Source organism: Puntigrus tetrazona, chromosome 7 (genome assembly GCF_018831695.1).
Source record: "Puntigrus tetrazona isolate hp1 chromosome 7, ASM1883169v1, whole genome shotgun sequence".
In the NCBI taxonomy this organism is placed as follows: domain Eukaryota; kingdom Metazoa; phylum Chordata; class Actinopteri; order Cypriniformes; family Cyprinidae; genus Puntigrus; species Puntigrus tetrazona.
The window spans coordinates 3,576,425-3,593,826 of NC_056705.1; the positions used below are offsets into that span (position 1 = coordinate 3,576,425).

A 17,402-nucleotide genomic window follows, 5' to 3' on the forward strand; every position below is an offset into this window, starting at 1 on the left:
AAAAATCATTATTTTTCAAATACTGTACATTATTGTGGTTTTCTACAAAGACCGTCCTTCTGACAAGCAGTCTGTTCTGATTGGCCAGCTGACCCAGTGCATTGTGATTAAAATAGCTTTGGCTTTCAAAATAAAGACAGTTAATCTTAAACCTTAGTTTTACTCTCAGTTCAAGAAAACAAAAGAGGAACAATAACATGACGGACACAATGATAACGCTTGGATGTATTTGTAGCACGCAATTAAGAAAGCGGACCCTCACCCCCAAGCCATCCTATGTGTCTATGACTTTTCCAGATGAATATAGTCCAAGTTAAAAAAAAAAAAAAAAAAAAAAAAAAAAAAAAAGTATCCTTGCAAGAAGAAAGTCACACCTAGAATGGCTTGGGGGTCAGTAGTTTTTGGAGGAATATAAATTTTTGGGTGAACTATTTCTTTAAACTAAAACCAATTCATACTTACAGTTGTTGATTCAGAAGCACCGAATTGTCAATAAATAGCCTTTGTGCACAGCCAGCCTTGTACTCTCTTGGGTTCACAAAACTGTCTCCATAGAATGGATTGCACAAATTTAAATACTGGGGTTGTGCTGTTCTTAATGATTCCTAACTGCATTTACTTGAAAGCTAAATAAAATGCAACGGCACAGAAACACAGCATCTCCCAGACATGGCAGCATCAACACTGCTGTGATTACTGAATCCATGCCTTCTTTCTTTGCGTACACAAATGGGCTGCATTATGTAAATATTTCCATATCGTGACATAGACATGTGGGGGTGTGTTTTCGTGAGGCGTTTTAGCCAAGTCTGGATCAGCCTTCTACTTTTGTTGCAGACTTTAAGCTTCGTAACTCTGCAGATCTTACACAAACAGCTACATAACGCATAAAAAAAGAAAAAACTAAATTTACATATTCTGTATTAGAGTCTTTAATATTATAATACTTGGCTGATATTATTGGAATTTTTGCTGTATTGGAATTTCAGCTGGCTAAAAACACTTTGGGTGACACATGGCCTAAGAGCAAGCAAAAGATCTCATAAGAACCTCATAAGAAATTGATAAAAAACAAATTAGAAAAATGCTGCAGAAACTAGTCAAACTCAATAACAAACTAGTCAATTATCTTGACTAATCCTAATCATTTTCCGCAGTTTCAACTGTCTGTAAACCGCAGTGCTTTTGCAAGGTGATTCAACAAGAGGCCATTAAAGGCTTGCCAAGGCACAGGGACATTTAATTATAGCCTGCAATGACGCACTGGGTTCTGTTTTAACCTGTGTACAGAAGCATGAGCAAAAAAAGTCCACCCTGATATCTTCATCTTCTAAATATAAAAGTAGCTTATATTTTTATAGTAGCATTATATTACCACATTAAATTTGCAAAAATAATCGATCTACTGATGGGGAGGGGCATCCAACTTGTGTATAACTGTATTAAGAAGACAGGCTCACCTCTGTGGTAGCAGCCTGTCATTGGTGAGGTAACCGGGCTTGTGGATGTCTCTGTTGTAGTCGGCGTACTTGGCCTGAACAGAGTAAGAGGCCAGTAGAACTGCTGTCTCCGGAGGGCAGTAAATCTCATCATTCAAAATGGCTTCCTTCACCTAGACAAAATAAAGAAATTTAATTATGCTAGTTTTCCTCTTTTGAAAATTTATCATGTAGATCATTTGGTCCCACTTTATATTAAATGGCCTGTGTACTCGCATAGTAACTAAAGGTGTAAATAGTATGTAACCACAGCGTAAGACTTAGGGTTGGATAGAGATGGAGACATGGGATCCAGAGGCTAAAAAAAACGGCTAGGTTTGGAATCAGAGTTGGTGCACTACTGTAATACCAGTGTACATACTAAATCCTTAGGAACTGTCCATATAAAGGTGTAACATTCTGTCCACCAACCACAGTTTATATGTAAAGCCTAACTAACTGGCTGCTGCTATGTATCATCAAAGTAACTACATGGTAAATCCATAGGAACTGATTACTTAATATAAAAGTATAACACTTTCTTTTACCAAAAGGTGCTGTTAGTTCTGTCACACATTTGTACTTTTATTAACAAAAAGGTGCTGTTATCAATGTCCTGTACCATTCAGTGGGTTAGATATGTGTAGTTACACAAACACTGGAGCTGTAGATACTATGTGCCGATGTGTGCTTACACTGGTTACATACTTCGTATGTAATTGATACATACACACATATACGCAAAAATACAATACATACGGCCTAGGTATTGTGTATGCAATCACAGTCAATGCAATGCAGTTTTAACATGATTTTTTTTGTTTGAAAAACATATATCGTTATTTTAATTCCATATATACACATGCTCACTGAAACGTGGTAATAATAATCATTTTGTATCATAATATGTATATTGTTTGGTAGGTTTTGCACTGAACTGTAAGAAAAAAAAAAGTTTTACTCAACATAAAGATTGCTCTTCCTTAAAATCAAATCTAAACGGATGAGTTCAGTTGTTTCAGAAATTCTGTTTCAAAATGAATCACACCGTTTTTGGTTCAGCACCACTGAAATTACACAAAATATTAGTCAAGTCTAATGAATGCAATTTCATGGCAAGTGTGTGGAAGGCAGGTTTACCAATACCTGTAAGAAGAAGAGACGTTGAGTTATCTCTTGGATCAGCTCTTCAGAAACATCTTCTGGAAAAAACTTTGCCCGGAACTTGAACTGCAGAGGGTTTTCCTTTCTAACATCCTGCTGAGTTACCTGCCAAATTTTCACAGAAATACATTAAAGAACTATATTTGCCTTGCTGATTTAGGAAATTTGATGTACACTGCATGCAAGGTTTTAGTTTGTGCATTTGCTGCGAAATGAGATTTGAATCCAGGTCCATTACTAGGACCACACTCTACTGTCTGTGTCAAGTCAAGTTACTTTTATTTATATAGTGCTTTTAACAATACAGATTGTGTTAAAGCATTTAGCAGTATCAAAATCTAGAACAGAGTGGATCTAGGCTATCTAGTGGGCTGGGCAAAACAGGTGCATCGCAATAAATTAGAATGTTAATTGATTTCAGTAATTCAACTCAAATTTTGAAACTTGAGTATTAAATAAATTGGCTCACATTTAACAAAACCCACCAATTCAATCTCTCAACAAAAGTAGAATACTTCATAAGACCAATTAAAAAAAACATATTTAGTGAATTGTTGGCCTTTTGGAAAGTGTGTTCATTTACTGTGTGAGAACTCAATACTTGATAGGGGGTCCTTTTCCTTTAATGACCTCAATTCAGCGTGGCATGGAGGTGATCAGTTTGTGGCACTGCTGAGGTGGTAAGGAAGCCTAGCCTTCAGCTTATCTGCATTTTCTGGTCTCTTGTTTCTCATTTTCCTCTTGACAATACCTCATAGATTCTCTATAGGGTTCAGGTCTGGTGAGTTTGCTGGCCAGTCAAGCACACCAACAACATGGTCATTTAACCAACTTTTGTAACTTTTGTTACAAACAACATTGTGGGCAGTTGCCAAATCCTGCTGGAAAATGAAATCAGCATCTTCAAAGAAAAGCTGGTCAGCAGAAGGAAGCATGAAGTGCTCCAAAATGTCTTGGTAAACGGGTGCAGTGATACAGGTTTTCAAAAAACATAGTAGACCAACACCAGCAGATGACATTGCACCCCAAATCATCACAGAAACTTAACACTGGACTTCAAGCAACTTGGGCTATGAGCCTCTCCATCCTTCATCCAGATTCTAGCACCTTGGTTTCCAAATGAAATACAAAACTTGCTCTCATCTTAAAAGAGAACTTTGGACCACTGGGCAACAGTCCAGTTCTTCTTGTCCTTAGCCCAGGTAGAATGACTCTGATGTCTGTGGTTCAGAAGTGGCTTAACAAGAGGAATATGTCAACTGTAGCCAAATTCCTTGACAGGTCTGTGTGTGGCGAGTTTGAGGTGAATTACTGAAATAGATGAACTTTTCCACAATAGTCTAATTTACTGAGATGCGCAACTCATCAGTAAAGCAGTTTATTTGATTAGCTGTATCTCTATCACCTGTTTTTAAATGGAGCGCCAGTTAATTGATTGTAGTAGTTGCACTGCCAGAAAGCTCTTGGACTTCATCACAAATTTTTACATTTGAACTACTATGACACATGGCTAATTAATATAATTGACATTTTTGGGTGAATTAACCCAACTTGTTTTTGCAAGTTGTCTATAGAAAGGTTTGGGTTTATGCACAGACTTTTACAGCAGGACAACTTTAACCACAGGCTAATTTTCCCCCCACTGCTGTTTAACAGTAAGCCAGGTAAAATTGCACACCTGTGATGGATTTGTGGCTTATAAGAGCATCAGTACTAGCAAGAGACATGGAAAAGTGGAAGGGAGAGCCTTACCTTCTTATTGAGCTTCAGCCATGTTGTGTAGCCTTTACTGTCCACGTACTGCAGACCGAAAAACCAGACCTCTCGCAGACCTACTGTCTTTACCACCTGCAGATGAACAAATTAATCTTATTCAACAATAAACAAAAAGGTGAAAGAGCTAAAATAGACCTTATTTTTAACATTGCAGTTTCAATGTCTGAAGGACTTGAACTACACAACACATAGGGTTGTGTACCGAATTCAATACTTGTCTGTGTCGACTGAATTGCTTTTGTAATGCATGTCTTTATATATTCTATTCACTGTCAAATTTAACCACATTAACCACTTCATTCTAGAAACAATTATTATATAAATATTATTAAAACTTTTTAAAGGAATATTTACGCCATTTTTCTACCATTTATTAATGTATTAACAGTAAACCACTGTTAGTTTGCCAACAATTAAAAGGGTTTCATTTTCATGTGATTAAAAAAAGTTGCATGTCTTGATTTGATTATCAGAAAAAATAAAACTAGAAAAAATATTTTCTAGAAGAAAAAAGAATTGCAGGGCCCTAACGTTCAAAATGCTGAAATTGATAGTTTGGCCTTAATAAATGTTTTTGTTATTACACAGAGTAAAGTACAGAAAAAAGGTACAGTTGAGAAGACGTACCGAATACAGGCAAAAACGTGAAAGATACCCATTTCTATACTGCCTAAAATATCTAGGTTTTGGCTTTGTTTGCATGCAGATTGGTGTATGACATCGGTTCCTTATGTTTTTAAAATGCTCTCAAGGTACTTTCATTCAAATCAGATATCCTGGCAAGGACGTGTCTGGGAAAAATGGCACGTATGATGAATATAGATAGATAAATAAGAATAAAAGAATGAACATGTGAGAACCAAATGCTGGTCAAACAGACATCATTCAAAAAGGACTCTTCCTGATTATATCAGTCAAGGTCAGGAAGCTTTAAGAGGTGAGGTCTGAAGTGACCCTTAATATGACCCACAGTCATGTTAAGTCTTTTTTATTTCAAACTTCAGGATATTGTGCCATTATTCAGCTACAGTCAGGTTGCTTCAGTGTGTTGAAGGAAGTGTTCTGAGTGCATAAATATTGCTGTATTTTTCAATCTATGGTGATGCAACCAGGGAAATGCTTGAATGAGTGAATATTTTATTTAATGACCCAGGAGCTGGTTAACTACAACCACATTGAGAAACATTTAAATGCTAGATCTCAAAAGTCAGCACTCTAATAAAGTACAAAAATGTGTGTGTGTGTGTGTGTGTGTGTGTGTGTGTGTGTGTGTGTGTGTGTGTTATACTGTTATATTTGAAAAAAAAAAAAAAAACACTTCTGAAATATACAAAATAAGACAATATTAAAATCAAAACATTTGAGGAGGAACACAAAGCAAGGTCCTAGCTGGTAAATTAGTGTTAAACTGAAAACAGTGGAATTTGAATGTAGACAGTTACCTGATCAAAGAGCTGTTTGCCAGTGGTGTTGGGCTGGATGGCAAATTCCAGCTCCGCATCCATAGTAGTCACACGCACATTAATCTGTACACAAGAATAAAAATATGTACCTATTATACATTTTTCTTTTTTCACTGAACACTGACCAATTAAGACCAGTATAAGATTAGTATATTAATACTCGTGAAATATCACACTTTCAGGATCTATATATACACACACATTTATTATCACCACAATAAACCATGTCACTGGTATGCTTCTATTTTGATTGGGCAGTCCCAGTATATACTTTGACATATTGTAGCAACAGTTTTTTTTTTATCTTATACTCACAATAAATGTGAGTATCTATCTTTCTCTCCCCCTCATACAAGCATGCACATAAGAGAAAGGTGATCCAACGAGCCGTGCTGCTGGGATTGAGTTACAGCAGAGTTTTCAGCGGCTCTGTCTGCCATATACCGCAGCTTGGCCCTCCTTTCTCCCCTCTCATCCCTACTGTCATTAATTTCTAATGAAAGCTCTAGGATGCATCACATACTATACGATGAATACAGACATCGTTCGTAACCTGCCTATCTAGGCATTTCATGCGAACAGAACTGGTTTTATCGCATATGGATTAGCATTTCTTTAGTGCATGGCATGTATACTGCCACCCATACCAGAAAATGCTCGACTCTCCAGCTCTCTTACATTAGGCTACATTACTCATAGAATAAAAACTAATAACACTGGCATCATATCCTTAATTAAAGGTGCTGTGTGTAAGTTTTTAATGCCAAAAAGTAACATTTTTGTGGATATTTAGGAAACGTGTTATCATTACATAGCCATTTATCAAAAAAAATGCTATAGCCAGTAATTCTACTCTAAAATGTGCCCGTTTCAGCCTCTACCTGGCAATATGACATACTGCACCTTTAATCTGTACCATCCTGCGCACTTCCTGTTGCTGTTAAGAAACCATATTATGTTTACATAGCTGTTTCTTTGATTCTACTCTGAAAAGTGCGTTCCAAGTGCCCATTTCAACCGGCAGCTTTCACCTTTAGCAACAGGGTGTTTCGTACCACAAGAACTATTTCACAGTACCCAAACTAATTCTGGTACTAGCCACTTTTTGGAGTGTTTGCACTGCAGGAACTAGGAATGATTCATCATCGATGCATTCAATAATTAGAAATGCTTTTTTTTTTTACCAGAACCTCCTAATTATTGCCCTGATGGTAGAAATGTGGATTTTCAATGCTTTAGCTTTTGTCTAGCAACTTTCTATTTTGTGAAGCTCAACAAGTTCTTGTTTCGCACATCAATTTTTTAAAACTCCTTGTGATGGATGATTAAGGAATTTTGGCCTTGTTTTCTTTATATATACAACATGCACTGGAGAAAAACGTTTTCCAATGAGATTCCAATGAGATTTATTTTCACAGCCAGAATTACTTTTGCTCAGAAATACCAATGCTGCCAAAGAAGTGGAGGGAACCGTATAGGACAGTTATCTTTTTAAAAGGTCATGAACTCTCACAACAGATATTTAAGATGTGGACAGATATCAGAATCACTTTATTGCCAGGTGTGTTTACACACATACGAGGAATTTGTTTTAGTGACAGAAACTCTACAGTGCCACACGATAACAAGACAAGACAGAAAATAAAGAGAATTATATACAATATACAAAATACAAAACAGCAAAAATAACATGTATATACTATAAACAATAATATGTACAGACTGAATTTCAGTGCAAACACACTGAATGTTATTAAAAAAAAAAAAAAAAAAAAGTGGAAATGGGTTATTTTCATTCTTTCGAGTTCAAAAGCAAAGTGAAGGTTACGTCACAGGATGTGGTGCAGGTGCAGAAGAGGGCCATATCTATGCCACTCTGAGATTTTTCTGCTCAATCCAATCTCTGTGCTGTACTATGTGAAAATATCTGATGAATTAAGCATTAGATAGTTCTGTTTCTTCCCTCAGTGTCATTCAGATACAGACGAGTGTCCTCGTGCGACAACAAAAAAAAAAGTAGGCAATTGTTTTCCTACATAGCCAAAGTTTTGGTGCAGGCGGTTGGTTTTCTGTGTTCCACCAACACACACAGAAAATATTTTTGCAGCCAACATTTTGTACTGAAGAAAGCGTCATCTTTTTGTTCTCCTGTTAATATGTAATAAATTGACAGCCATGATGAGCGCTTGTTTCTTTAAATCCAGTTCCCATCTACATTTTAATTAACCTACAAAGAACCTTGCAGTTTCCAACAGGAATTAGGCCTGTGTTCTATCATACTGTCCACGATAATACTGTTACAAGATTTTACATCATATTGCTATATCAATGACATAGAGACGCAATGGTGTTTATTAGGGATGAACCGAATGTTCGACAGCTGCCAAAATAATAATCTGAGCAGGCAAAAATACAGAATAATGATGCGACGAACAATTAGAGGCGCACACCAAAGCACCAAAGCAAAGATGCTAAACATTTCAAGCACAAACTGCAAAAGACAAAAGAGAAAAGGAGGGGTGGTTGTTGCTGGTTACCGTATAAAGATTATTAATCGCAATATGGCCTTAAGATTGAACTGCAAAACAATACAGGCACATATTGCACAGGTTCAATCTGCGTCGCATGAACTCAAGAAGCTGCCTCGAGTCCAAACCGCGAGGGAAATTGTCAGTAACATTTTTACAAGGTATTTGACAATGTGATGCATGCATGCATGGTTATGAGAATAATTTATAAATCTGCTGCCGTTCAGGTTTCAGTCCAAATAAAAGCTCATTTATAACATTTAGAAATGTTTGTAATTTTACTGTTTCTGTAAAATGTGTGTATAATATATATATATATATATATATATATATATATATATATATATATATATATATATATATATATATATATATATTATGTGCATAATAGTGCACAATGTTTAAAAGTATTTATGTCCATCATATAGGCATCAACATTATTTGACATATTTGAACTTGAATTTCCTTTTAAATGACACAGTTACTTTCCCTGGTAAATGGTTACTTTTAGAATGATTTAACTCAGTTGCTAACTCATTTCTTATTTGTAACTGTATAACTATAACTAATAATTTCCCAATACTGGTCACTACCATGCTGCTGCTTCTGCCACCTTTACAACACATTTAAACTTTGTAGTCTACTTTGTAGTCAACCTTTCTACTAAAAGGTTGCATGTCGCAGCAAGTCAAAGTTCATGCATCACTATCATCTATCAAAAGACGAATATGAATATGCAAATTTGTACAAGCATGTAAACTGCTGAAATGTAAACTCCTTAAATGTTAAGAAAAATCAAAACGGAGTTACAAAAGCAGGCCCACGGAAGCATTTAGCAGGCTGTGAGAGTTTAGGAGGTGAATTGCATGTTCGGCTGAATGGAGCTGAATAATTGACAGCAGGAACAAGAGCTGATCTACCACTCACACTATTTACACCAGCTTTTTCACTCTCTGGATGACGGTCATGTAACAGCTGAAGTAAAATGAGGGGTGGAAAACAGGGCCGCTGTTGTCACCACTATTACAGATCAGATGAATTACTTGTATCTGATGCTGCGGAGGCTGTTGAATTCAGATTTTCAGTTAAGCAATGCCAAAGTCCCTTTAAGGCAAGTGATGTGACTCAGCGGCCATCTTTGAAACGCCTCTCAGGTATGCAAGTGTTTAAATAGGGGAAACATCAAATTCTACGAAATTTTTCCATTGTTACCAAATCCTGTGTTTTAGCATGTCTAAATATTTATAATGCATAACACAACTTAGTTTATTCAGGTTTTTCTTAAAGTAATAGTAAGTATCCTTAGAAATTCTGTGTCAGCTCAATTGTTTTTCTGGTTATCAAATAAAAGGCATAAAAAAAAATGATAATAATAATTACTTAAAAAAAAAAAAAGATGGAAAAAAAAATAACAGACTGCCAGATGAAAAAATATATTTATGAACTAATATTAACTATAGATAACTCAAAATGCTAACTCCTCAGTTCAGCACAATTTTGAGATATCAGACATGTGTGTAAATAGAAATGTATAGCATAATCTTATTAATGATTGTGTCACAATATTAATAATTTTATTAATTATTTTTGGTGACATTTTTTGTATAAAAATCTAATTTAAGCTTACAAACAGGCATTAAAGCTTGGAGTGACAGAAATAGAAATAAGACAAGATATCTGGGCAAGACCAGAACATGTGCTAAATAGCATCTGGGGTCTTGTAACACATTTAGATTTAGCAGGGCCTTACAAATAAGTTTTGAGAGGCAGTGGCCCAAACCAAAAAAAAAGGAGGGGGAGCTTGTTAATACAGATTACAGTTGTTAAAAATTTACAATTAAAAGAGGAGAAGCGGCTCTCCCTCACTTCAATGGAAGTGTAAATTTTATCTTTTTCAGCTATTTACAGGCCTAATATCAATTTTAATAGAACATTATGAATAGCTTATGATGCGTTATAGATCAACTAAGACACACTTAAATTAAGAATTAAAGTGTGAACAACTGCTAAACATTCTATATGATGATTTTACCTGCTGATTGATGGAGATTTGAATCCATGTCTGCAATGTTAAACTGTCTCTCTCTCTCTCTTACTAGAGCTTCTCATTTAATGAACGCCTGCCTATCTGTTAATCTTCTCATTCATTCCTATGGCATCCATTAATGGTTACAGCGCAACTTCAAGGATAAAATGTGATTGGTTAAGGCACACGTGACTCAAGTTAACCGTTATGCTTCCTCCAGTAGTAAGTAATACAGACGCACTCATAAGAATCTCTGGGAACACAGATTGTGAATGATGACGCTCGGGAGAGGGCGGAAAAACAAGGATCGGAATAACGGAGCTGTAACAGAATACTTTGAGCCGGCGTTGGTGGTTGGTGCACGGCCCTTTTATTTAAAAATATCTTTTTTCTTTAAAAATAAGTTCATCCTTTGGACTGTATCAAAGTTTATAGATGCAGCAGATATCTTAAAGCGCATAAATGGCCAATATAAAGCCATATCACAGCCAAAGAGCAGGTAATGTTAAAGTTCTAATAGGTGATTGTCTTTAGAAAGATTTTACGTGTTATGCTGGCTGGAAGCCTCTTCACATTCTAGTGCTGGACCACATGGCCAAAATTTAAATCAAAAGATATTTTTTAATTTTGGCAGAGACAATATAATTTCAATATCGATATGAACACTATTAAAAGAACCCTCATAAAAACTGCCAAGAATGCCCACAACAGATAAAATGCCAAGTCTATGAAACCTCTTCTTATAAAACTATATAAGATAAAGATAATAATATTAAAGATAATAACACTAACAGTCAAGTTTTTTCTACAGTTAGATTTTTTTTAAGAATTATCTTTTGCTCGCCAAGCCTGAACTTATTTGATCCAAAATACAGCAACATTATGAAGTATAGAAAGCTGAACTGTTTATATCATTGCTCCTGTCACATGATCCTTCAGAAATCATTCTAATATTCTGATAAAAAAAACCCTGAAGATCAGATGATCACATGTTCCCTTCACTTACAAACTTTTGGAAGGGCCCTTCCTGAAGGGATTTGGTTGCTCACTTTCGTTTGGAATGTCCCTACATATGACGCCCCCTTCCCAAAATGCCAAAAAAATCAATTTGGAATTCACCCATTGGTTTGCAACAACTGATGAAGTGCTGAATGCTGTACATATGAACAACGTTGTCAAAATAACGCTTAGTCAGTCATTTCCTTTGCCAAGGGAGTTACAAATGCTGATGAGATAGTAATGCCTTAAATCCTTAAAAACAACACACTTTAAAGGGCTCTGCATTTTGAAGAATCTAACAATGCATAAAAAATAAAAAACTGGATGATGAGTAACTTCTTAATGCTAAATTCTGAAAAAACTGAGGTGCTAATTATTGTAATAATGAGCATGTAATAATCTATAACCCTGTCTAACACCTGATGGCCGCTTTATTCTTCATCATCAGTTAGGAACCTAGGTGTGCTGCTTGACAGCAATCTTTCCTTTGAAAACCATGTTTCCAGCATCTGTAAAACTGTTTTTCCATCTTAAAAACATTTAAATTATGACTTGTGCTACGTAATCAACGTCTAATGCAGAAATATTAATGCATGTGTTTATGACCTTAAGGTTTTATTTTTGTAATGCTTTATTGGGTGGTTGTTCTGCACGCTCAATAAACAAACTTCAGCTGGTCTAAAACACAGCAGCTAGAGTCCTTACTAGAACTAGGAAGTATGATCACATTAGCCCGGTTCTGTCAACACTGCACTGGCTCCCTATCAAACATCAGATAGATTTTAAAATCTTATTAATTACCTATAAAGCCCTGAATTTGAGTGAGCTCATATCACATTATAGTCCTGCACATCCACTGCTTTCTCAAAACTCTGGTCATTTGATAATACCTAGAATATCAAAATCAACTGCGGGCGGCAAATCCTTTTCCTATCTAGCACCTAAACTCTGGAACAATCTCCCTAACTCTGTTCGAGAAGCAGACACACTCTGTCAGTTTAAATCTAGATTAAAGACACATCTTTTTAACCTGGCCTACACATAACACACCAACACACTTTTATTATTCAAATCTGTTAAAGGATTGCTAGGCTTCATTAATTAGATCAGCTAGAACTGGGAACACTACTCCTAAAACACGAGTCATTTACACTATCTGACACAGCTGTGTTTAAAATTGAACTGGAAGTTAAAAGCTGGGTGTCCGGTCAGAGGAGAACTGACCCCAAACTGAGTATGGTTTCTCCCAAGGTTTTTTTTTTCTCCATTCTGTATGGATGAGGCTTTGGTTCCTCTGGCTTGCTTTGTTGGGGACACTTAACTTCTAGTGATTATCGTTGAATTGATTACAGAGACCGTCTCTGCATTTAATAATAAATTGTTCAGTCTCGTCATTATACATCCCTATCGTTGTATTCTTCTCCTTTATACTGTTCAGTGCTTTGATACAATCTGTGTTAAAAGCGCTATATAAATAAAAGCTTGATTGATCGAAGGCAGTAGGGCATAGTGGTGGTCACTTCTGTTTGGAATTCGCCCATTATTTGCTTTGTCCCATAGTCACATCTGATGTAGACACGGTCAGGCAGTGTCTGCTTTATTACAGATCATTTCAATTAACAAAAACAAAGACATTACAAAATGGAAATATAAACTACAACCATGACTCACTGAGGAGTTGCCAGTTTTAATCTTAACAGCTCTTAACATTGAATGCGCATTGGATGGTCATACCTGATGGGCTAGTTAAAAAGGTCTTTCCAGCATTAAGGTTATCCTGCTTTTGCACTTGTATTTAAAGTTATGGTGGAAAGCAGCAGTAGTAAACAGTAGGAAATACACATTCACAGTGTAAACAGGTGCATACATCTCCAGAGAGACCACACTAAAAGAGTGCGTTTATCCCCTTTCTAAAATGCTCCCTCTTAATTGAATGTGCAGCTGTTGGATACAGTAAGCCGTTTATAGAGGCTTTGCTGAAGGAAGCTTCAACTGGCGACATGCTCCCTCCCCCTGTTCTGAACTACAAATCCCCCTGCTGCACCTGAAGGCAACAATATCAATGCAAGCAAAGAGCAGGGCTGAACAATGATGTTTCAATTCAATTAACAAATCAACTGCTCTGCTAACGCGTTCATTTTAATAAGTGCGACCACTGCCTTGAAGTCGTCTACACTATGCACTAAATATATTATTTACATCACGTTTACGTCATTGGCAATTAGAATAAAAGATCAATAAAAAGATCGTAAATCTCATATTGTACGAATACCATTACATGTTATTGTTAAGTCCTGAGAAAAGCACCATGGGCAGAGCTAAAGATTGACAAGCACTTGCTCTGATTGCCAACAAAAACAGACATTTGGTTTTGCTCAGATTTTCTGATGAAAATAGTTCCAATCAAAGCCACTGCAGAACCGCTGTGTGTCTCTGAACAACAGTGCTTCGATACTGAATGAATCCACGTTTGTGAATGAATCAGGTGAATAAATTAAATGGCCCTTTCAATGTTAATTGTGTCGTCTCTGAATCGGTTGAATAAAGGACTAAATGACACTCTCATTAAAAACAACACCTACTAGTGGTTTGCTCATATTTAAAAGTATCAATACATTTTTCCCAGCATTTCTTATTTGTATGTTTGAAGATATTTTAAACAATCTTAAAATTATTTTTGCAATTTTGTAGTGTAAATATATTTATGGCATTTCAGCTTCATAAACATATTTAATGACCATTTAAAAACTGTGGAAATTTACATTTGTTCTTTTATACAATAACGTATTTTCAGTTAATTCTTATTTCTACCTTTCCAGGTCACAGCACTTTATTTTGAGAGCCGTTTAATAAGAGAACATCTGTAACTTAGTCCAGATTGTGACACCTGTAAATGTTTATTTTTTGTATTTTTTTTTACGCAAATAAGTTTTTTGCATTGAAAAAAAAAAAAAAAAAAAAAAAAAGATTTGCATTTATATATGATGTCAATTGTAGTCCTGATACCACAGCCGTGTCACCTTGCAGCCCAAGACATTGAAGCTAAGCAGGGTTGAACCTGGACAGTACCTGGATGGGAAACGTCCTGGGAAACCTAGGTTGCTGTTGGTAGGTGTTAGTGAGACCCTTCGGATGAGACACTACGGGAGGTGCTGACTCTCTGTGGTCTTTAAAAATCCTATGACACTCATCGTAAAAAGTAGGGGCCAAATTCCCTCCACTGGCCCTTGTCAATCATGGCCTTCCACTAGGGGTGGAACGAGTCACTTATTGTACAATTCGTGGTCATTTTCCAAATCATAGTGATCATCCTTATCCCACTTGTCGAGGTAATTTCCTTATCTTTAACTGGGATGCACCCTCTGGCCATCGGATGGAGATGAACTCCTGATGAACTACTGCACTGAACGATACACACGACAATCGCAGATCCTGTCTAATCTTGATTTCGAATTTCAAAACTTCCACAGACAGCATTGCATGTGGAAACTTTGTGATCAGGACATATCGACCAGCAATTTCATTTCCAGTCACAGACAGTCAAAAATTCTGAACTTAATAGTATGTGATTTATGACGAGTAGTCCCACAACACATTGTTTGTTCTTTCAGGTTCAGTCTTAACACAAGGATTCAAAATGGACACCTTTCAAGTGACACAGGAAAAAAAGACACAGAAAACTAAATGAACATCAGAACAGCACATTTCTGGTTAACAATGAAAGGCCACCAACTGACATTTAAAATGGGAAGCATCACCATTCAAATCAGCAACAAGAGCGCTTTTATCAATACATATAAGCACTGAACAGTATCAAACAGGAGATTAGAGTGATAATGTATAATGACAAGACTGAACACTTCATTTTCTATTAAATTCAGAAATGATGTATGTAAACTGATGATAATCACTAGAAATGAAGTGTCCCCAACAATATGGTGGTGCTTTTTTGATGCATTGGCTACATCAAAAATTTTTGTATACATATTTAGCAGATTGTGTTTAATACATAAAAGTGGTATAGAAGTATAGAAATTCATTAAAAATTATTTAAAAGGGAAAACAACTGTTGTATCAGATCGGAATAAGCAGACCTATTAGTATCACTGCATTCTTCAATAAGACATTGCAGTATACACAGAATCATTTTTTATAGCATTTTATTTTTATACATAGAATTCCCTAATTCTATATAATCAGCAAAAATAGCTGTATCGCTAATATTCACATGTACTGCCTACCCTAAAACATTTATAAAGAACAATGCATTTCTCAGGGCCTATGAAAATGTAGCCAGAACAAGACAAACAAAACCATAGACAACAACACCTGTTGAGCCCCGAAGAAGAACTGCATGATGGAGTCAAGGCTGATAGAGATGCATTTGTTGACCGGGTTTACAGCTGAGACGATAATGGCAATGTAGTTTTAAACCTGTAACAGGCATGTGAGATTAAATGTCTACGGGCAAGTCTGCGGTCTTAAGGACAAAAATAGATCGAGGAATCATAAAGCTTTACCATCTGGTCCTCAAGAAAGACTAGTTTACTTAAACACACCTATTAATCCTTTCACACACACACACACATAATAATATTCAAACCAAAAAAAAAAACACCACTTGTTTTAGAATATATTAAGGGTGCTCCAATCAGAATCTTCAGAGCTTTTTGATCAGCGGTTGACGGTCACAGGACACTATGTACTAACACGAGCACCAATACTTATATTTTTGAAACGTTCTTTTTAACATGTAGAATTCAGGCTTGTTAATAAAATGTTACTTAGTTCAGTGAGAGAACAGTGCAGCGTATCGAACGAACGACAGTCATGAACAGATCAGATATTTATTACTAGAGATGCAACCTGTTAAAACATTTGGGATTTTGGAAAGCCTGTTGACTTCTGCCATCAATCTGCTTGATAAGGTCAGTAAACCCCCCAGTAAAACATCTGTTTCTCATTTATCTGGTTCCACAGTTTTTGCTGATTTTTGTTTTAAATTAACAAAATTAAATTAATTAAACAATTTTTTTCCCATTATTCTAGATCAAGATGCTTGTCTTGTTTTGCTAATAGATTTGATACGTTTCACAAATATTTGTCCTTATTCTTTACTGATTTTTAGTTTTGTATTCCTATTTAAACGTTTTTAACGCTATTTAAAAGAAAATCAAAGAAAGAGGGGAAACCTTTAAAACCAGAAGTACGGGAATAGTCACGCGTCGACTAATTCAACCCTAGTAGAGTGATGCTCCAATCAGGACTTCATTAAGGACCTGAATTTCATTGGTGACCTTTGTGGTCAAAAAGATCTAATGGTTTAGAAGTTGCAGTGCAGTTTTGATTTTACAATGGTGCAACTGTTGCACAACAGCTTACACACAGCACAATTCTGATTTTTTGAGCTGTTCGCCTTAACCCCAAAGTACACTTTGAAACACGTTGGGTTTAGATAGTTTCAAAATACCATTTATATACATACATATACTGTACATGTGAACATATATAAACATGCATATATGAAACGTTCAAGACTTATTCTGCGCCATTTATATAAGACTTTTGATGGGTTGCGCCGAGGCTACACTCACTAATTGAATTGTGTTTGTGCCGAACTCCTATTACAAAGCAAAAGAAGAATTCAATTCGGTACCATTTCGGTGCACCATTATCTGTGCATGCAATAAGAACACAAACAGCATGCAAGGCCAGAATTCCAATTCTTCTTGCGCTTGAATAGACAAATACATACAAAATTATGTCAAAATACCATTTTTACAGACTATTGTATCTTCAGTGAAAATGAAGGGTATCATAGTAGACTTATACATTATGCCCTAAAGTGACCACAGCCACATTACCAGTAAATGATCAGCTCTTTAATACTAAATTGACACTCATTATATAGCCTACAATTGCAAGTGAATTTGAATAATCAATCAATCAATCAATCAATCATTTTTAT

The 17,402-nt window shown here is 35.9% G+C and overlaps 1 protein-coding gene across 3 annotated transcripts in view; it reads right to left on the reverse strand.

The window, feature by feature from the left end:
• The window catches only part of LOC122347824 (radixin), a 40,496-nt gene that overhangs the window by 13,129 nt on the left and 9,965 nt on the right, over positions 1–17,402 (reverse strand). For 2 of the 3 annotated variants that reach the window (XM_043243056.1, XM_043243055.1), the window contains exons 3-6: positions 5,861–5,944; positions 4,395–4,490; positions 2,625–2,747; positions 1,461–1,612 (exon numbers count right to left, since the gene is read on the reverse strand). In XM_043243056.1, coding sequence (XP_043098991.1) covers positions 1,461–1,612; positions 2,625–2,747; positions 4,395–4,490; positions 5,861–5,944 — 455 coding nt within the window. Of the gene's footprint in view, positions 1–1,460; positions 1,613–2,624; positions 2,748–4,394; positions 4,491–5,860; positions 5,945–17,402 lie in introns of those variants that run through there. The other variant, XM_043243057.1, reaches the window with a different exon arrangement.